At 39.3% G+C, this 22,692-nt stretch overlaps 1 protein-coding gene across 1 annotated transcript in view; it reads left to right on the top strand.

The window, feature by feature from the left end:
* The window catches only part of LOC126470639 (leucine-rich repeat serine/threonine-protein kinase 1), a 375,607-nt gene that overhangs the window by 16,234 nt on the left and 336,681 nt on the right, over positions 1 to 22,692 (top strand). Inside the window, exon 4 of the mRNA XM_050098623.1 lies at positions 21,180 to 21,345. Within this exon, the coding sequence (XP_049954580.1) occupies positions 21,180 to 21,345 (166 nt within the window). The remainder of the gene's footprint in view (positions 1 to 21,179; positions 21,346 to 22,692) is intronic.

Here is a 22,692-nt window from a genome sequence, read left to right as displayed (position 1 = left end):
GGCTAAAGAATGCCTTGGAACAGTAGTGTGTAAAAGTAGGATGAAGCAAACAGCTTGGCGGAATGACACAGTCAAGGCAGCCTGTAAAAGGAAAAAGAAGGCATATCAAAAATGGCTACATACTAGAACTCAGGTAGACAGAGAAAGTTATGTTGAAGAAAGAAACAAAGCCAAACAGATAATTGCAGCATCAAAGAAGAAATTTTGGGAAGACTTTGGAAACAGGTTGGAGACTATGGGTCAAGCTGCTGGAAAACCATTCTGGAGTGTAATTAGCAGTCTTCAAAAGGGAGGTAAGAAGGAAATGACAAGTATTTTGGACAGGTCAGGAAAACTGCTGGTGAATCCTGTGGATGCCTTGGGCAGATGGAGGGAATATTTTGAAGAGTTGCTCAATGTAGGTGAAAATACGATCAGTAATGTTTCAGATTTCGAGGTAGAATGGGATAGGAATGATGATGGAAGTAGGATCACATTTGAGGAAGTGGAGAAAATGGTCAATAGATTGCAGTGCAATAAAGCAGCTGGGGTGGATGAAATTAAGTCGGAACTCATCAAATACAGTGGAATGTCAGGTCTTAAATGGCTACACAGGATAATCGAAATGGCCTGGGAGTCGGGACAGGTGCCATCAGACTGTACAAAAGCAGTAATCGCACCAATCTTGAAACATGGAAACAGAAAAGATTGTAACAACTACAGAGGTATCTCTTTAATCAGTGTTGTGGGTAAAATCTTCTCAGGTATTGTTGAAAGGAAAGTGCGAGTATTAGTTGAGGACCAATTGGATGAAAATCAGTGTGGGTTTAGGCCTCTTAGAGGTTGTCAGGACCAGATCTTTAGCTTACGGCAAATAATGGAGAAGTGTTATAAGTGGAACAGGGAATTGTGTCTATGCTTTATAGATCTAGAAAAGGCATATGACTGGGTTCCTAGGAAGAAGTTATTGTCTGTTCTACGAGATTATGGAATAGGAGGCAAACTTTTGCAAGCAATTAAAGGTCTTTACATGGATAGTCAGGCAGCAGTTCGAGTTGACGGTAAATTGATTTGATGGTTCAGAGTAGTTTCAGGGGTAAGACAAGGCTGCAACCTGTCTCCACTGTCGTTCATATTATTTATGGATCATATGTTGAAAACAATAGACTGGCTGGATGAGATTAAGATATGTGAACACAAAATAAGCAGTCTTGCATATGCGGATGACTTAGTTGTGATGGCAGATTCGATTGAAAGTTTGCGATGTAATATTTCAGAGCTAGGTCAGAAATGTAAGGACTATGGTATGAAGATTAGCATCTCCAAAACGAAAGTAATGTCAGTGGGAAAGAAATATAAATGGATTGAGTGCTAATAGGAGGAACAAAGTTAGAACAGGTGGACGGTTTCAAGTACTTAGGATGCATATTCTCACAGGATGGCAACATAGTGAAAGAACTGGAAGCGAGGTGTAGCAAAGCTAATACAGTGAGCGCTCGGCTACGATCTACTCTCTTCTGCAAAAAGGAAGTCAGTACCAAGGCTAAGTTATCTGTGCACCGTTCAATCTTTCGACCAACTTTGTTGTATGGGAGCGAAAGCTGGGTGGATTCAGGTTACCTTATCAACAAGGTTGAGGTTACGGATATGAAAGTAGCTAGGATGATTGCAGGTACTAGTAGATGGGAACAATGGTAGTAGGGTGTCCACAATGAGGAAATCAAAGAAAAACTGGGAATGAACTCTATAGATGTAGCAATCAGGGCGAACAGGCTTAGATGGTGGGGTCATGTTACACGCATGGGAGAAGCAAGGTTACCCAAGAGACTCATGGGTTCAGCAGTAGAGGGTTGGAGGAGTCGGGGCAGACCAAGGAGAAGGTACCTGGATTCGGTTAAGAATGATTTTAAAGTAATAGGTTTAACATCAGAAGAGGCACCAATGTTAGCACCGAATAGGGGATCTTGGAGGAATTTTATAAGGGGGCTATGCTCCAGACTGAATGCTGAAAGGCATAATCAGTCTTAAATGATGATGATGATGATGTAGATCGTGAGGCCTTGACATGAATTGCTGATCATCAACCCACCTTGACCGATCAATCGATTTCTCAGTTTCCTGTTTAGGAATTCGCAAACATCATGATCGAAGTGGAGTGGAGCACCATCCTGTTGGTAGATGAGGTCCACATGTCAGGCTCAAGTTGTGGCATGAGCCAGTTTTCCACCATGTCCAGATACAAATGTCCTGTAACGATCTTTTAGCAGAAGAAAAATAGACCCTAACTTTAAGCTGTGAGACTGCACAGAACACATTAACTTTTGTTGAAACCTGAGTGTTCTGCATGATAGTGTTGGGATTCTCTGTCCCCCAGATTCACACATTGTGCCTGTCACAAAGATGTTGCTTCATCATTGAAAATGAATTTCTCACAAAACTCATCCTCTTCCATAAACTTCTACAACTGTGTTGAAAATCCAGAGTATCTGATTTTGTCTTCAGGATTCAGGGCTTGTAGCAATTGCAAGCGGGAGGCTTCAATTTCAATTTCCTTAAGATTTTCCAGATGGTCAGCTGTGATATGTTCAGCTCTCTGCTTGCTCTGTTCATAAATTTCTGTGGGCTTCATGCGAAACTCTCCTGCATGCTGTCAACAATTTCTTCGCTTGCTATATGTCAGCCCATTGATTTGCCCTTGCAGATGTATACTGAAAATTTAAAGTGTGCATATCATTGCCAAATGGAGTTGGCAATTAGTGGATATTTGTTGAACTTTATTCTGAAGTTTCATTGCACCATTGCGGCATACTGATGTTAATGCATTTCAAGGTCAACATAAATTTTCTTGATGCCTGCCACCATCTTGCCAAATTGGTCACTCCTGCACTCTCATGGCAGAAATCTGAAGTGCAGCTGCTACTGTGCAAAATTTCTTGAGCTTTCTATATGAGTGTCGAGTTTTCTCACAATATTGTCAGTTAATGCATATGTAGTGATTTTATGAAATTGCTTCAGTCATTACAATAACCTTGCACAAGCATCTCCCTGCAACAGAATGCACCGAAGAAGGGTTTGAGAAAATGGACACTGCTGGTATGTGAATCACACATTGGTTTCTGATGAAATTACTCTGTTCTGCAGGTAGAACCCAGATTTAAATGAATGAGTGAAGTTGGGAGCTACTACAATGGATATCAGCAGTATCAGACACTGGGTTTTTTCATTAAATAGAAGCAACAGTATGAATATCAGCTAATCAGAAGTGCAGTGAATGCCCAAGCTCTCTAATGACTTCACCAAAAACAGTCTGCATAATGAGATATCATTTGCATTGACTGTTGGAGAACAGCTAAAAAATGTTGGAGCTTTCCATCATTGATAAAGGGTTTCCAAAGGTTTTGAGCATGATAGGGACTGCAGATGTCTTCTTCTCTAGATTTTTCTCTCCTCCTCTGTCAGCAGAGAGCCTATCTTTTATTTTCCCTAAAACGTTTCTTAAATTTCACTGTACATTTGACCTACTTTTGCAGGTATTACTCTGCAACATGAACTGGTTTCCTGAGTATAGCAGGAGCTATGTTGGTCTATTTACAGTCATATTACAGATCAAATTAGGGTGTGTTATTACCTTGCAGTGTGGTGCTAAAAGTGATAGTGGAAAATACCTTCACAATAAACTGTGACAAACTGCTGTTAATGTCATTAATCTTACTGACACTGAGAATGAGAGAAGTATTTTACTGCTGACAGAGAAGGCAATGGAATGAGCAATCAAATGATTACAAGCAGATATAAGTAAGTCAGCGGTGTGCAAATTACGGAAGGAGGGAATGATGGCGCATTGAACAGTATTCAAGTATCTGCCCCAAAGGAGAATAAGTAAAATGGACACAATAAATATTTCATTGATGATACAGGCAAGTGTGTTATTAAACAGCATTTTATTTATTATGAACAGTACAAGGAAATACTATTTTTGCAAAAACTTCACACCTTTTGCTGCACCAAACGGGACTTCCATGTAAGCAAAAAGCTATGAGAATAACTGTTCCATCCATCCTATTTTAAGATTTCCCACCATGAAAGTCATTATTTGCAGATGAGAGAACATACAGTAAACTCCCATTTATCCAAATTGCGTTTATCCGAAATCTGCTTTATCCGAACAAATTTTTCCAATTTTTGCTGCTCTCATTGGTGCTGTCTGACGCATCGTGCAGCTACGCTTTTGGCTACCTAGACTGACACTTGACAAGTTTCAACTTGTTTGCGCCTGGAACCATGCATTCGCTGGTGTTTTCCGGCAGTCTACTGCTAATCAGTGCACTGGCACTTGTCAAAAGTCTGAGTGTTGTCAATTTGTGTGAGTGTTGGTTGAAGTTTTAGCGTGTTTCTTTTTCGTATTGTGTGGTTTCATGCCATTGCCATCTACTGGAACTCCCTGGATGTACAGTACATACAGTATTGCTCTATGCAGCACGACAGCCCTGTTGAAACCGACAATGAGAGTGCAGTGGCAAACACTTTTTGCCTGGTATTGGTACATCAGACAAAGCCAAGCATTTAACAATTTAATAGTGAATGTACAATGCTCTGTTGTGTTGCTGCATGGTCTTGGATAGGACAGGGGAGAGGGGATAGATGTATCAAATGTTTTCATGCGATGGCTGCCACAGTGTGGTTTCAAAATTCAAAACCTTTGTCTAGTGCTCCTCGACTGTTGTCAAGTCTTATATGTGTGTTTTCTATTTAATGTTTCGCGTTTACGCTACATGGTTTAAAATGTCCAGATTTAAAAATGGCCAAAAACCAAAAGAGAATCAGTCGAGTGTCAGCAAAAAAAACACTGAACATGACTACGAGTGTAAAACAAAAAAGAATGTGATCTGGTTGGAACAAAAGCTTTGCACTTTCCAGAGAATTGATGCTGGTGAGCGACCTGCGAAGGTTGTGTGGATTTGAACATCGGTAGGAATACGATTACTGATTGGAAGACAAGTCGATCGTAACTTGAAAAAAATTTTTCCGTCCAAGTGTCAGGCAGCACAGTGAAATCTCAAAAAACAAAGAGAAAAGGTGCACATCCTCAGTTAGAAGAGGCCTTGTTTTTGTGGTACAAACAAATAAGAGACAAAGGTGTGCCAGTTTCAGGTCCTGTACTTTGTCAAAAAGTGAAGAGTTTTTATGAGCTGATTGAAGGAAAGGAGCAAGAATTCCTCAGAAGTGATGGCTGGCTGGATTGGTTCAAGAGGCGGCATGCCATTCATGAAATTGCCATCAGCACAAATCATTATCCGGGGATGAAGCCACTATTGCTGATTTTAAGAAGAAACTGCACACAATCATTGACACAGGTGGTTATACTGGTGATCAACTTATTAACGGTGATGAAACCGGGTTGAATTATAAAATGTTGTGAACAGAAACCATTGTCTCTAAACTAGAAAAACGGCATCTGGATATAGAAAAAGCAAAGAAAGAGCTACTGTCCTCACATGCAGTAATGCCACTGGCAATCATTAATTGCACCCTAATTTAATTGGCAGATCCAAAAAGCCAAGAGCATTAAGATGGCAGCCAGCTGATAAACCTTTGCCATTGTGGTACACGAATCAGTCTAAGGTATAGCTGAACGGTGCTATCTTCAAAGAGTGGTTCCAGGGAGAGTTTGTTCCAGCTGTAGAAAAATACATGGAGGAAAATGGACTTCTTCGGAAAGCACTACTTGTTGTGGTCAACACTCCTTCTCACCCAGGTGATTACAAATGGGGTTGTGAAAGCTGTGTTTCTCTCACCAAATGTCACATCTCTACGATGGATAAAGATGTTCTTGAGGCAATGAAAAAACATTGCAGATGCAAGCTGCTGGAATTCTTAATCGGTGCGATTGATGCTGAAAAAGATTTTGTACAAGCTCTTAAAATAATCGATCCATTGGATTGCTGAAGCTTAGAATCTAATTCCTCCGAGTTCTCTCTTTAGGGCATGGGAAAAACTCTTAGGTCATAAGGCAACTCATCAGTGGTGGGAAGAAGAAGGCAACACTAACTCAAGCTGACGCGCCAGAAACAGATGAAAATGATGTAATTTTGGTGAATTTACTGGAGAAGCTACTGGGTTGTGAAGACGAAATCTTCGAAGACGTTGAAGAGTGGATGGAAAACAAATTTTTTGAATTGATTGAGGAAGAAATCGTCCAAGTTGCGACCAATCAGAAAGCGTCAGAAGAATATGTCTCTAATGATGAAGCAGAGAAAAAGATTCCTCACACAGTTGGCTACAAAGCGATCCAAACTACCCTGGAGTACATTAGCCAACAGGAGGAGGTGACTTATCCCGAATTCGTTTGTTTCCAATGTTGGAGATATATTGGTGCAACAAAAGCTTCTCATGCCAAAAAACAGAAAACAATTATAGACTTTTTTACTGAAAAGTAAATTCTAATGAAGCGTCCTAGAACTTAATTGCCCGTAATTTAAAAGTTATTTGTTTTTACTTTAAAGTTCCTCTAGACAAACTTTTCGTTCCTTTGAGTAATCTCTAGATTTGTTTCTTAATTTTGTACAGTAGTTTATTTTTTATTCAGAACAGTAGGTTGTAAAATTAAAACTTCTGTTTTTTCCTGCTGCCAAATAAGTCGGACTTTTTCTGTAAGAACACAAAATAAACTTGCTTCGTTATTCAGCATTTAAAAGCTTAGAGTTTTCATTCATACTTTGGCACCTTTTTAACACGTTAACACAATTTTTTTCTGTTAAAAACATGCAGGCTTATTCACAACCATATCAATAACTTTCTACACACCCTATGCACATTTTACAATCATATTTCACGGTATTGACGCAATTTGGGGTGTTTAATGTGTGAAAAAGGGGACTTCGGTTTATCTGAAATTTTCATTATTCGAACCAGTTGTCGTCCCGATCATTTCGGATAAACGGGAGTTTACTGTACTAACAAAATGATGCAAAGATGTCATTTGTCCTCATAGGAAAAATTTTTTGACAGTCAATTGACAATAAATTTGCAATCTGACTTCTGTTATGGTTAGATCATGTCAGCCCTAAATGTGACATATGCATTCTTGTAATCAGTTTAGTTCTCTTTACATTTTGCACTTAGCACAGTTAATATTTCACTTCACTGTTGCTTGCTCATTTAAACATCAGCATAAAACTTCATTTCATTTTTCACTGCACTTAGAAACACACAGAAACATCAATATAAATCATTGGTTAAAATGTTTCCCACAATACATATGCACAGCAGTATTTTATGTCACCTGTGCACAGCAGTATTTTATGTCACCTGTGCACTTACACATCAATATTTATTTGCAATGTAGAAAAAGATAGATTGCTACTTACCATAAGGAAGACATCTTATGCTGGAGACAGGCACAACTGAAAGTGTCTTTCAATGAAGTACAAGACGTGTGTGGGACAGTAACAAATTGTGATTCCAAGACATTTCTGAGTAAATATGCTGCTCTTGGAAAGCTGTTTCCTCCTCTGTTTCTGCTATTTTGTGAGCTGCTACACTAAGGTCATATTAACAATATAGGGAAGATAGATTGCTACTTACCATAAAGATGACCCTTTATGTTGCAGACAGACACAATTAAGACACATATAAGCCTTCAGCCACAGCCTTCATCAGAAACAGAAAAACACAACATTCATTCACACAAGCAGGCATATCTTGCACACACTACTACCAACACTGGCAGCTTGGACCAAAATGTTAAGCTGTATTGTTATATTACATGCTTAATTGGCGTGTCCAACTTCAACTCAGAAATGTTCCTCCATTCCTTGTTTATTATACAGCAGCAGTCAGCCTACATGTTTAGAGCCAGAACTGTGGTGTCACCGCCAGACACCACACTTGCTAGGTGGTAGCCTTTAAATCGGCTGCGGTCCGTTAGTATACGTCGGACCCGCGTGTCGCCACTATCAGTGATTGCAGACCGAGCGCCGCCACACGGCAGGTCTAGAGAGACGTCCTAGCACTCGCCCCAGTTGTACAGCCGACTTTGCTAGCGATGGTTCACTGACAAATTATGCTCTCATTTGCCGAGACGATAGTTAGCATAGCCTTCAGCTATGTCATTTGCTACGACCTAGCAAGGCGCCATTATCATTTGCTATTTATCTTGTGATGCATGTACCGTCAGACCGATGTTCACCAATTATGGATTAAAGTTAAGTATTCCAGAAGCTACGTACCTTTTTTTTGCTAGTCTCAATTCCTTGTCATTTTCCAGACCTCACGCCAGCCTGCGTGAGCTTAAACGCGTGCCTTTCGGCTTCCTCTCATAATGGATTGGCGCTCTTGCCACAACAAGAACTATATCCTCATTGGTCACATTAATTATTTTTATTTGTTTAGACTATATGAACACCTGTGTTCCATATTCTTTACATTTGCCATAAAATTTAAGTTTCCATATATCTTTAGCCTGTACATCTTTTGGCTTGTCGTTATTACACAGAATTGTCAAGCCTTCCCCTTTCGGGGCAATGAATAACCATTGTTCCTGACTCAGGGGAGTCCAAATACTACCATATAATTTTGCAAACTTCTTAATGCAGTCCTTGGGAATTTCTCATACTAGTTGAAGCATTGTAGCTTCACATGGTTAATGATCATAAGTGGACATTAAAATAAACTTTTGCTTGCAAATTTTGTGACTGTGATCTATCTCTTTACACATCAGTTAGTTGTTGCTCAGTTTTGCATGATACTGCTTTGGCTTGTCTGTTAACATATAATCTCTCTGTGGTTGTGTGTACATGAATATATTTTGACTTCCTTCAGTTTTGGAAGGTATGGGTAGTTCTCTGTACAAATGAAACCCTTAATTTTCCACTAATGGGACATTCAGTACACAGCTTAATATATGACCAGACATAAACACCTATCAACCTCACTTATGCATAACAACTGGTGTCCACCCTGTTCTGTTAGAGCAATTTGGGACTCCTTGTCTGTAATGTCATTCCAAATAAAATGCAAGTATTTAACTATTTGTACTGAATTATTAAGTGAGGTTGCAGTGTTTCTTTCTGTGCATTTGCTCTGACTCATTATGTATTGATACCAATTGTATTAACTGTTCATTGAAAGTAGTCATCACAGCTTAAAAACTGTATCATCTGATCAGTGCTATTAGCAAATTCATTCAAGTATCCATGAAGCCTTTCCACAGTCTTGACAGTGATTTCCTTGTTACCATGAAGGTTAGCTACTGTGTGACTCAAACTTTTTAAAGTTGCTTTGACTGTTACTTGCTCTTTGGTCAACTTAAGCAGTTACCTCTTTTCATTTTCAATTAAATCAATATTTGAATTGAAATGTAAGGCGTCCTGTGTACCTAATATCCCAGACAACATTTTACTAATTTCCCCCATGAAATTTAAGACACCTCATTTCCTCTGTATTTCACGTTTTGTTAGTAGTCCAGTTAGATCTTGCAAAGTCTTGATATTTATCACATGCCATTCTAAGGTTTGTTCTATGGTTGTACTTTCTTGCTCACTTATTCCCAAACTTGTTATCTTTTTTAAAAATAACCTACAGATAAATGTGTCAGTCTCTCTGCCTTATTAGATTTTCCATGAAGCTCCCTGAAATGGGCATAGCTACAGATTTTCCATTTCACACTATAAATTTGTACTTTGCTGTAACTATTGTAACATAAGCCTGGTGACAAAGGAAACTTATCTTTGCCAAAACCCTGATATTGTCCAATGGTCTATACCGCTGCAATACAGTTCATCAGACGCAACACACTCGTCAGTTTCTTCATCTGAAATTCAAATAAAACTTCTATTTTAGTAGAACTCCTTTAATCTATTGGCATGCACCATTAAAAATTTGTTTCTCTTTCAACTAATGACCACATTTCAGCTTTTTTGGCCTTACCACAGTGTCGCTGTGTATCTGGCTTATGCTTTCTGCCCCTTCTAACTCTTTCATTGTATAATAGAACTTGATCACCTGTTTTAAAATCTTTTGAATTCTGATCTCTATCATAGTACTCCTAATTGTTCTCTTTACACCGTTTGTGATAATCCATGGCATATTGGTGCATCTGTCTGATCTCTTTAAATTCAAGTTCGTAATGTTGTAATTATAACTGACACCTGTGGCACCTCTTTGCAATGCACACAGTATGTTACATTGTGTGCTGAAAAACAACTTGTGATGTTTAATTTTTTATGCTCTGGGGAGTGGTATTATACACAAATACCACAAATTGGAACCGTTGGTTGCAATCTGATTGCACCCTGTTGATGCAGTGACTCAGAAATTCCACTGTATTTGTATGTACTCTTTCCAATGCTCCATTTGACTGGAGATTGTAAGAAGTAGTGTGTAGCCTACCAGTCTTTTACAATCTGCTCGCTTTCTGTAGTGTCACTCAGTATTACCGACAGTTTCCCACATCTCAAAATGATTATTTCCTCAAGGATATGAGCCACTGTACCTGAACCCTGCTTTTATATCAGTTCTGCTACTATGGACTTTGTTGCAGCGTCCTTTAGTGTTACTATGTACTTATTATTTCTGTGTTTTACCATCAATGGACCGACAATATCAATATCACATTTACTAAATACCCCTTGATGTTGGTGGTGCAACCAACGGTAATTGTGTCATCTTTTTTTAAAAATTTTTTTTTAAAATTATGTTCTTGTGATTCCGTGATGACCATCTATGGGTGCATCATGGAATTGCCGCAAAATTTCCACTTTTTCTTCAGCAGTAATCTCCTGCCATTCATTTTCCTTGACTGTTGACTTTTCCTGCCTTTCATTTTCCCCAGTTTTGGCATCAGCTGACTGTATCTCCCTTATTCTAACCAGTGCATCAGCTACCTGCTCATTTTTGCTCTTTTTGTGTACAATTTTGCAATCACACTCCTCTGATTTTAGTCTGAACTTCTTTAAATGTAAGGACAGATTGCTAATATTTGTGAGCCACTTTAAATGTAAGGACAGATTGCTAATATTTGTGAGCCACTGCAGTGGTTTACGATCTGTACACATGGTAAACTTATGGCCAAACACATACAAGCTGAAATGTTGGACTGCCCAAACTATGGCTGATAACTCTTTTTCAGTTGTGCTATAAGTTTATTCAGCATTGTTTAGAGTTCTGGATGTGTATGCAACGAGGTCTTTACCTACCTCCCCTTGTCTAAGAACAGTGCCAATTGCTTGTGTCAGTCAGGATTATAAACTTTTTACAAAAATCGGGGTACAGTAATACAGGGAGGTTGAAAAACTTCTCTTTTAGCACTTGGAACATGTGCTCTTGCTTGGCGTCACTCGACTTTTTTCTCACTCCAGAGTTATTCTACCTTACATACAGTCTGCTTTAGACTTGTGTTATACTGCGGAACTTCTGCCACTTTAATTTGAGGCATCTTAATAGAAACCACCTCCTCTCATGTATTAACACAGCAATCAAACGAGAGCTTTCTCATACTCTCGCCAGTATTTCTGGTTGGTGCGTGCCTTCCTGCAACATCCGCACCTTTTATCCTCAAAATCCTCTCGTCATGAGGACCTAACTTTTTATTTTAGCCATATGATCTTCCTTAGGCTCTGCAGCTTTCATTTCTTGTTGGTGACACGTCTGCCTACCGATATACGAGTACCTTGTTTACTTAGCCATTTCTTTGGCTTACTTTTGTTTACTGTCTCCTCTGTGTGATTCAGAGAAATATTAACTCTAGTGCATACACACTTCACAGTTTAAAAACATGTTAGTGGCTTTCTAAGCCTCCACCCCTGTGTACTTGCACCCAGCATTTTTATCCCTGTACATAGTTTAACTGGCTTGGCCCTGAACCACAGGTTTTACTTTGCCGTAATTAATTACTATGCAATACTTCGTGAAGAAGTCTATCAGTTGAACTGGCAAAGGGAATATCCAGTTCCTCTCCTGCCAGTGAAACTTGTGCTTCACTTGTAGTGCCTGAGCTATTCCTAGATCTAAAACAGCTGTCAGCACTGCAAACTCATTTTTATTTTCACTGTGAACTTCAAATATTTTTCCCAGTTCAGCATAAGGCAACTAATTTTATGCTGTGCTGTCATTACCCTGCTTCTTGTTTTTCACAGAATACCCCCCCCATGAACCTTGGACCTTGCCGTTGGTGGGGAGGCTTGCGTGCCTCAGCGATACAGATAGCCGTACCGTAGGTGCAACCACAACGGAGGGGTATCTGTTGAGAGGCCAGACAAACGTGTGGTTCCTGAAGAGGGGCAGCAGCCTTTTCAGTAGTTGCAAGGGCAACAGTCTGGATGATTGACTGATCTGGCCTTGTAACAATAACCAAAACGGCCTTGCTGTGCTGGTACTGCGAACGGCTGAAAGCAAGGGGAAACTACAGCCGTAATTTTTCCCGAGGGCATGCAGCTTTACTGTATGATTACATGATGATGGCGTCCTCTTGGGTAAAATATTCCGGAGGTAAAATAGTCCCCCATTCGGATCTCCGGGCGGGGACTACTCAAGAGGATGTCGTTATCAGGAGAAAGAAAACTGGCGTTCTACGGATCGGAGCGTGGAATGTCAGATCCCTTAATCGGGCAGGTAGGTTAGAAAATTTAAAAAGGGAAATGGATAGGTTGAAGTTAGATATAGTGGGAATTAGTGAAGTTCGGTGGCAGGAGGAACAAGACTTCTGGTCAGGTGACTACAGGGTTATAAACACAAAATCAAATAGGGGTAATGCAGGAGTAGGTTTAATAATGAATAGGAAAATAGGAATGCGGGTAAGCTACTACAAACAGCATAGTGAACGCATTATTGTGGCCATGATAGATACGAAGCCCACACCTACTACAGTAGTTCAAGTTTATATGCCAACTAGCTCTGCAGATGACGAAGAAATTGAAGAAATGTATGATGAAATAAAAGAAATTATTCAGATTGTGAAGGGAGACGAAAATTTAATAGTCATGGGTGACTGGAATTCAAGTGTAGGAAAAGGGAGAGAAGGAAACATAGTAGGTGAATATGGATTGGGGGACAGAAATGAAAGAGGAAGCCGCCTGGTAGAATTTTGCACAGAGCACAACATAATCATAACTAACACTTGGTTTAAGAATTATGAAAGAAGATTGTATACATGGAAGAACCCTGGAGATACTAAAAGGTATCAGATAGATTATATAATGGTAAGACAGAGATTTAGGAACCAGGTTTTAAATTGTAAGACATTTCCAGGGGCAGATGTGGTCTCTGACCACAATCTATTGGTTATGACCTGTAGATTAAAACTGAAGAAACTGCAAAAAGGTGGAAATTTAAGGAGATGGGACCTGGATAAACTAAAAGAACCAGAGGTTGTACAGAGATTCAGGGAGAGCATAAGGGAGCAATTGACAGGAATGGGGGAAATAAATACAGTAGAAGAAGAATGGGTAGCTTTGAGGGATGAAGTAGTGAAGGCAGCAGAGGATCAAGTAGGTAAAAAGACGAGGGCTAGTAGAAATCCTTGGGTAACAGAAGAAATATTGAATTTAATTGATGAAAGGAGAAAATATAAAAATGCAGTAAGTGAAACAGGCAAAAAGGAATACAAACGTCTCAAAAATGAGATCGACAGGAAGTGCAAAATGGCTAAGCAGGGATGGCTAGAGGACAAATGTAAGGATGTAGAGACTTATCTCACTAGGGGTCAGATAGATACTGCCTACAGGAAAATTAAAGAGACCTTTGGAGAAAAGAGAACCACTTGTATGAATATTAAGAGCTCAGATGGAAACCCAGTTCTAAGCAAAGAAGGGAAAGCAGAAAGGTGGAAGGAGTATATAGAGGGTCTATACAAGGGCGATGTACTTGAGGACAATATTATGGAAATGGAAGAGGATGTAGATAAAGATGAAATGGGAGATACGATACTGCGTGAAGAGTTTGACAGAGCACTGAAAGACGTGAGTCGAAACAAGGCCCCCGGAGTAGACAATATTCCATTGGAACTACTGACGGCCTTGGGAGAGCCAGTCCTGACAAAACTCTACCATCTGGTGAGCAAGGTGTATGAAACAGGTGAAATACCCTCAGACTTCAAGAAGAATATAATAATTCCAATCCCAAAGAAAGCAGGTGTTGACAGATGTGAAAATTACCGAACTATCAGCTTAATAAGTCACAGCTGCAAAATACTAACACGAATTCTTTACAGATGAATGGAAAAACTAGTAGAAGCCAACCTCGGGGAAGATCAGTTTGGATTCTGTAGAAACACTGGAACACGTGAGGCAATACTGACCTTACGACTTATCTTAGAAGAAAGATTAAGGAAAGGCAAACCTACGTTTCTAGCATTTGTAGACTTAGAGAAAGCTTTTGACAATGTTGACTGGAATACTCTCTTTCAAATTCTAAAGGTGGCAGGGGTAAAATACAGGGAGCGAAAGGCTATTTACAATTTGTACAGAAACCAGATGGCAGTTATAAGAGTCGAGGGGCATGAAAGGGAAGCAGTGGTTGGGAAGGGAGTAAGACAGGGTTGTAGCCTGTCCCCGATGTTGTTCAATCTGTATATTGAGCAAGCAATAAAGGAAACAAAAGAAAAATTCGGAGTAGGTATTAAAATTCATGGAGAAGAAATAAAAAGTTTGAGGTTCGCCGATGACATTGTAATTCTGTCAGAGACAGCAAAGGACTTGGAAGAGCAGTTGAATGGAATGGACAGTGTCTTGAAAGGAGGATATAAGATGAACATCAACAAAAGCAAAATAAGGATAATGGAATGTAGTCTAATTTAGTCGGGTGATGCTGAGGGAATTAGATTAGGAAATGAGGCACTTAAAGTAGTAAAGGAGTTTTGCTATTTGGGGAGCAAAATAACTGATGATGGTAGAAGTAGAGAGGATATAAAATGTAGGCTGGCAATGGCAAGGAAAGCGTTTCTGAAGAAGAGAAATTTGTTAACATCCAGTATTGATTTAAGTGTCAGGAAGACATTTCTGAAAGTATTCGTATGGAGTGTAGCCATGTATGGAAGTGAAACATGGACGATAAGTAGTTTGGACAAGAAGAGAATAGAAGCTTTCGAAATGTGGTGCTACAGAAGAATGCTGAAGATTAGATGGGTAGATCACATAACTAATGAGGAAGTATTGAATAGGATTGGGGAGAAGAGAAGTTTGTGGCACAACTTGACCAGAAGAAGGGATCGGTTGGTAGGACATGTTCTGAGGCATCAAGGGATCACCAATTTAGTATTGGAGGGCAGCGTGGAGGGTAAAAATCGTAGGGGGAGACCAAGAGATGAATACACTAAGCAGATTCAGAAGGATGTAGGTTGCAGTAGGTACTGGGAGATGAAAAAGCTTGCACAGGATAGAGTAGCATGGAGAGCTGCATCAAACCAGTCTCAGGACTGAAGACAACAACAACAACACCACATGTTGTTGGTACACTCACTAGCCATGTGCCCTAGCCTGTGGCACTTGAAACACACAATTAGCTTCACTTTCTTAGAGGGACTCTGACTGTTTTTGAAGTCTCTGATTCTCTACTCGCGTGAGCCGATTATACTTTATGTGCTCATCAAAGATTCTCTGAATGACTACTGCTCTGCTTAATACTCCCACTTATGCCAAAAATCTTGCCAGTTTCTTACTCTGGCATTGCACCATGGGCAGCCTCACAAAATTGAAATTGAAGCAAATCTACTTCACTTTCCCAGTCTGCAATTGATTCTCTCTTTGATTGTTTACTGGAATCCTTTTTAAAGGCATAGAAGTCCAAGGTATATGTACATGCATAATTTTTGAACAATTTTTTTACTTCTATCCGTGAGTACTTCACTCCATGTAGGACCCCAATATGGGTATTTACAAATTTTAATGTATTGGATGGCCCACTTCATGCACTAGTTCAAAAGCAATGCCCACAGTGTTTATAAATTCATTGAATGCAGATTTTGTACCATTGAAATCCTGGAGAATAAGTTTAAGGGCATCACTGATGTTAATGTTATCTGCTGCTCCATCCCTGGCATTTGTAATGTCAGATGAGGCTGTGACTTACTTTGTCTACTGAAGAGTTGTACAGAGACAAGCAGGAATTTCATAGCCACTTAGTGTGTGTCATTGTGGGTATGCTGTGCTATGAGGGACGTGACTGCACAACTCCCACAGTGTTGCTTTGCTCTCCTGTGCAGGGCCATTGCCCGCTGAGTTGCTGGTCACTGCATGTAGTTTGCGTGGACATTGCTGGAACTCACAAAGATGCCTTGTGCCCTCAGGACCGTGCTGCCTCTGCTGCCATCACAGCTGAGCTGTTGCCATGGCGGCCTCTCAGGACTAAGGCCCCTGTTACAGTACGTTGTTGCTCAGCCATTCCCATGCCTTCCATGACGTCATGCAGTTGTGAGGATGGTCTGCCCTGTCCGCATTTTCCATTGTCCGGACATCTGATTCTTCCTTATACTCTTCTTGCTCCATCTGTTCTCACTGGAGCGCATGTGATGCTTTTAATAGAGTTTCAATTATATCAGTCCAGTCATGACATTGGGCTCGGTCTGAATATATGTGAACTACCCATCGATCTCAAAAATCACATAAACTACCCCTCACCTTGCTCCATAAATTGTTTACATATGTCTTGTACTGGTATGTCTTGTTGTGGCATAGGATAGAGGAAGACTTTGAGAACTTAAAGGGGATTGCAGGTCAGTCTGCAGTTACTGAGCAGTTAGGAGTAAATGCAGGAAGGTAAAAAGCTTCCCATGATGGCAAGTAATTATAAGAATACTTTACACAAGTTTAAATAAGTCAAAGGTCTGAAATATATGTACTTATTGCATTCGTACTAACTAGTGCACTGAAGGCTATGTCTAAGCATTAGAAAAAGCAAATAATTTGACTTTTGGCACAACAGATGTCAGTATCTGAATCCGTGGGTTGAGATCTAACAGAAACAGTAGTCACTACAATCATCATAAGGTACAAACATTTGAGGGGGCACTCCAAGTGAGAAAACAGACTTGTTGAGGAACACAGAGTTGATGTCCTGACAGTCTGACTAAGCATTCTTTTGAATAAAAACAAGAGTTTTTAAAGGATAATTATGACAGACAGTTCTCTCTATCAATCATCAGTGCGCAAATCCACTGGCACTTTATAAACATCAACCAGTCTGACATGTGGCTCTGCACCTCCCTGATGCTGTGGCCAACCACCCTCAGATGCTTTCCCTTCTCCTACTCTATGGGTAGGAATGTTCCTGGCCTCTACGCTAACAAACACTTATGTTTTATAGAAACAGTGTTAAACTAGAAACTGAACCTCACTACTCTTCCTAAAATGCTAGCAACAACAGTGTTTTACGTTGCTTTGGCCCACCCTACGAGCGAAGACTGTTTCTCAGGGGTAGGCACTACAGTTCCAGCAGTTTAATTCATTTCCTGCCCCACTTGTGTGAATCCACTGGCACTGCTGTTCTCAGGAGTAAGTACGAGCTTGCTGCATATGCTAAAATGTGCCATTTTGAGATTGCCATTTACTGTGACACTTAACCAATTAATTCTCTGAACTGAAATTCCTGTCCTGGAACAGCTGCCTGGAGTCTCTGCAAGTCCAGATGTCTCTCCCATTACTGTTTACCTCCTGAAATCTAAACGCTACAATTTCCACCTGCCCTCTGCATTTTGTCTCTCTTTCCTGTCTTGGAGTGTCTTCACTGGCTTCCAACAGCCCATACTTAACAATGGATTAGTCAATAAGTCATCAATACATGGGAGACTAACAGCTGATGCTTTTACTGCTACATAATAAATGTCATGTGCCATCTAGCCTGATGCAAACTGTTTCAAGTAACGGTACTTCAACGACTTGGGCATCAGTTGTGCTGCTTTTTATATAAAAGCGGCTTTTCAGTTGGCCTCACAAGGCTGAGTGGGTCTCCTTCCAGATCTTTCAACCAGAGAAAAATTTGAGTTCATTACAGGGATTTGAGCTAGGAATTTGGCATTAATAACCAAAAACACTAATCATTACATCACACAGCAGTTTGCTCACACTTCTGTGACATTAGCATTTAATTAATTTTGTGACATTATAAGAATTGAAAGACTGTGTATCATACCAAAATAGTGTGTGCTGACTTCTGGGGCAGAGGTACTTTGAGAGGAGAAAAAACTGAAAATGTAATAAAATCAGGTGGCATAGCTTTGAACAAAGGATCGGCGTTATCATCCATGACTGAAGCAGCATATGATGAATGAACAGATATGGCTGATGAAGATAGCAGTGTCAGTGGAGAAGGTAATTTTATGGATAATGCCACCAAAGCATTGTGAGCAGCCAAGGTGAGATAAACTGTATGTTCTGTTTCTGCTCATGTTGTAAACAGGTACTTCATTCAGTGGCACATACAGATATGTAGCGTGTCACAGTGCTGCACTTTTAATATTACTGGAGTGTACATCATTACTCCCTCCCCTCCACACTTCTTGGACATAAACACAATGGTGCTGCAAACCTGACCGTGTAATCATTTTGCTTTGCCAAATAGTACTTTATATGTAAATTGAAGGGGGAGGTGGCAGAAAGCACGGGAAATGGAAGGGATTACTAATGTCACGCGCATTGGAAAATTGGAATCAGCAGCAACAAGTGAAAATGTGTGCTGGACTGGGATTCGAACCAGGGGTCTCCTCCTTACTAGACAGGTGCATTAACCAGTGTGACACCTAGACACAATGTTCATCGCAACTGCATGGACTATCTTGGCATGCCTCACTGCCGACCCACATTCCCACCGAGCACCATCTATCCACAGTCCCTGTCCATTTCTCCCATGTTCGCTACTCTGAGATTCCCGCAGGAGGTCAGACGTACTTTTGCATCTGCACTGAAGAACGTGCATCCATTGCCCATCTAGGTGAACCAATTATATGAATGCAAGGTGTCTGTTCTTTTGGATGTGTCTGGTTTCATTATTTCCAGTCTTGACATTTAGTTTCCAAGTCTGCGACTTGTCTGTTGCATACCAAGCTGGCACATTGCTAAGACACTGGTCTCATATTCAGGAGGACTGGGGCCCAGATTCAGATCTGGCATTGCAGATTTAGGTTTTCCACGGTTTCCCTAAATGGATTAAGTAAAATTTTAGAGGAGTGGTGCATTTGAAAAGCACAAGTGCACTTTCCTACCCCTGCCTTCTCCAATTTGAGCTTGTGCTCCCCTTCTCCAATTTGAGCTTGCGCTCCAGCTCTAGAAATTTCATCATTGAAAGGCTGTTAATTGCTAATCTTTTGTCCTTCTTTTTTCAGTTTACTTTCATCTTTTATTTTTCTCTTGTGTAATAAATGTAGAGTCTGGAACATTGTAACTAATGCAGTCTCAATCGTTAATATCTTGTGTCGTTCTAAGATTTTGATACTTGTTATTGAAGTTAATAGTTTTCAGTTTTTGAAGCTCTGATTTTTCTAAATTGTTCCCTAATAGTGTTGTATGCCTACATGTATTACCACTACCTTTTTGCTTTTGCTTCCTGTGAGGGGAGAACAAGCTACATTTTATTTGTATTAAAAAGCAAAAAAATCATACATTAGTGGCATTATTGGTGAAATCAGTTAGTGATATCAGATTTAATCTGTACCTGGGACATGTTAAATTCCTTTTAGGTAACAGCAGCCAATCTCACGGCCTTTTCAAACATGGCTAGAATATTACTGAAATCGATCCACATGTGAATGTTAAGAGTCATGAACATAAATTATAGTCTTATATGATCAGATATTAAAATACATCTTGAGAAGGCACTTCTTTCATTGTTATACAGTGATGTTTGTTCACTTCCATACTCAGTGTCGATGAAGTTAAGGCAAAGTGTGGAATCCTGTTACAATTTGAGTCGAAATAAATCGTAAGATTAAGCACAAATAAAAAGATGAAGTTCTCTGAGGGTGGTGATGAAAATGACAGAGGAAAAGAATGTAAATGAAATTGCATGTACTGAAAATTTGCCATTCTCTTACAGGCCTGCTTCTGTAAATAGTGTTGTTTGTGATCTTCCTGGCTGTTTGAGAGTAGAACAGGAAATGTTTCTTTAATGAGAATGAGTCGTAGATAGCAAAAAACAAGAAACTACCTTGCAAAAGTTGTAAGAAATTTGGGACACTGGGTCCGGGAGGAGTATATGAGGAATTAATATTTCATAGCAGTGTTCAACAGTTTGTGTCATGCTGTGGAGAAAGGAAAATAAACCAGATGATGTCCCTGAGAAAGAATATCTTTAAACATAAAGTTCAGCCCATAAAGCTGCTTTGTAAATATTATCTATAGCAAGTGAAAAGTCTTTAGAACTTGTGTTAAAGCATTGGAGAGAGACAGATAAGAAGCAGTTAATGTTTTCAGAACTGTCTAAAAAGTTGCCAAAGCAAATCACCCGTTAGATGATTTTGAGTAAGAAATTGATGTTCAGAATTTAAATGAAGTGCACATGGGTCGTGCTCTTCATTCCAAGTTCACCTGTGTCAACATACTAAGTCATGCTGCTGCAGACATGAAATCCAGAGTCTTCAAAAAATAATTGAATTGTATAGCAAAATTTCTGTGATACTTGATGCAAATTCAACAATCAGCCAATTGTCTTAAATGATTATTGATATTTGAGCAATGCTCCCTGGATATGTTGGAACCAGTTGATATTTCCCTAGATGTCGTTGAAACAGAATGCATGACAGCTGAAGGCACAGTCAATACTGCGATGCAGGAACTCCTTCACAACTGTTCAACCTGACTCTTTGTGGAGTCATGGTTCCTGAATGGAAGATACCTGATAAGAGGCACAAAAGGAAGGAGCAGAAACAGGAGAAATATGTTGGAGATATTTCGATGCTGATTTGGGATCTGATTTAAACAATCAGATTCATCTGCAAGGCATTTCTTTTCACCTTAATTCTAGATAATGTACATGAATCTGAATTATTTGCTTACATTAAGGTACACGTTAAAAGCATGATGTAATTTCTTACTGAAATAATTTCCAAATGTTAGACATTGGAAGCTGGTCACTCCAGTACCACTTCACTTTTTTCCAGAAATCGGCACGGCATATTACCAATTGCAGCAGTCAGAATAAATATTATAACTTTATTTAAACTCAATGATTTCAAGTTTCTTACCTTGCTTTGAAAGACTGTATATATGTGTTTATAGGTCCCTCTGCATATCAGTGCTGAGCATGGGTATGTCAATAATATTAAACATCTCCTAGCACATGGCGCAGATGTGGTGGCAACAGACAGCAGTGGCCTAACAGCCCTGGATATTGCTGAGAAATGTGAACATACAGAATGTATGGAAGTCCTGAAAAGGGCAGCTGGTAAGTGTCAAGTTCATGCAGAGTTTTTGTTAACTAAGATGATGATGGATGTTATATTCAGATTTTCATCAATTAAGAGTTGTATACAATTTATATAAATAAAAATGATAATTACTGTCTTACATTGCTGTTATGTGAAGCAGAGAGAAAAATGTGTAATTTTTCACTATGTAGTGACTTTATCAATAAGTATTTTTATGATTATTTAACTGATATCAGGTGAATGGTATTGGAAAGAGGAGGAAGAGAATTGACTAGTAAATCAGTGTGTTGTGTACTGGATGACAACATAGCAAAATATTGTATCTGGGAAATATGTAAATGGTACAGTTGCTTTTACAGAATCATAACTTTCTTTGGCAAATGTGTGATATAAAATATCGTTTGTGAGAAACAGTAAACAGAAAAATTACAGAAGCTATCCCGTACTCAAGAATATGAACACTGGAGACTAGAATATGAAAATTGGAGACTACAATAGTCAATATCAGGTCATTACCACAGCTAAAAAACTGAAAACATATTTGAAAACATAATGTAATTGAATAGATAAAAAATTTACCCACCAAGTGGCAGCAGGAGAACACACACATATATTTGGCTAATAGATAAGCAATTGTGAAATTTATGTAACTGAATAAGCACAAATGTGAGTGACATAGTTGTTTTACTGGTTGAATTAAAAAGTGACAGCAGAACACATCAGGAAACGGAAATTGGAATGTTATTGTCAGCTGTGTGTTTTTCCTATTTAAAAAAGATGTGAAAAGACATGGGATTCCATTTTTATGAAAATAATAATGTAATGTTATTGCCAGAAGAGTTGAATTTTTCATCAACAGATGGTTCTTCACTTGAGTTAGTAGAGTATGGAGAGCTGTAAAACAACCCACAGTTGCTTACATTTACACATAAAATTTAAAAGCAAAAGTCACTTTTCCACTGGGTATTTTACAGGAAGTTTGCACTAAATTATCCATTTCTACCAGACAACAAGTCTTTTTAAATAACACCAGCTTAGCAAGATGAAGCTCTGTATACGGAAAGATTGGCCATTCTTTTCCTCTTTGCATGCTGCGATCAAGTCACATCTGACCATACTGGATACTCCTGTTACGTATGTAGCATGTTGGATGTGTTGTGTATTTACAGTAGTCTCCTTTGAAGTAATGGAACAATGTTGTTGGCTACACCTTCAAAGGCCTGGAGGGTGGAAAATTTTATGGGATTTGTTTACATGTGTTTATTGCATTGTCACAGGAAGCAAAGTGATAAAAAAGAAGGTAAGAAAAGCATGAAAGATGTACAAATTTATTTAACAAAAACTACTCCAGAATTCTGCTGTTC

This window comes from Schistocerca serialis, chromosome 1 (genome assembly GCF_023864345.2).
Source record: "Schistocerca serialis cubense isolate TAMUIC-IGC-003099 chromosome 1, iqSchSeri2.2, whole genome shotgun sequence".
Lineage (NCBI taxonomy): Eukaryota > Metazoa > Arthropoda > Insecta > Orthoptera > Acrididae > Schistocerca > Schistocerca serialis.
This window is presented reverse-complemented; position numbering and strand designations above follow the sequence as displayed.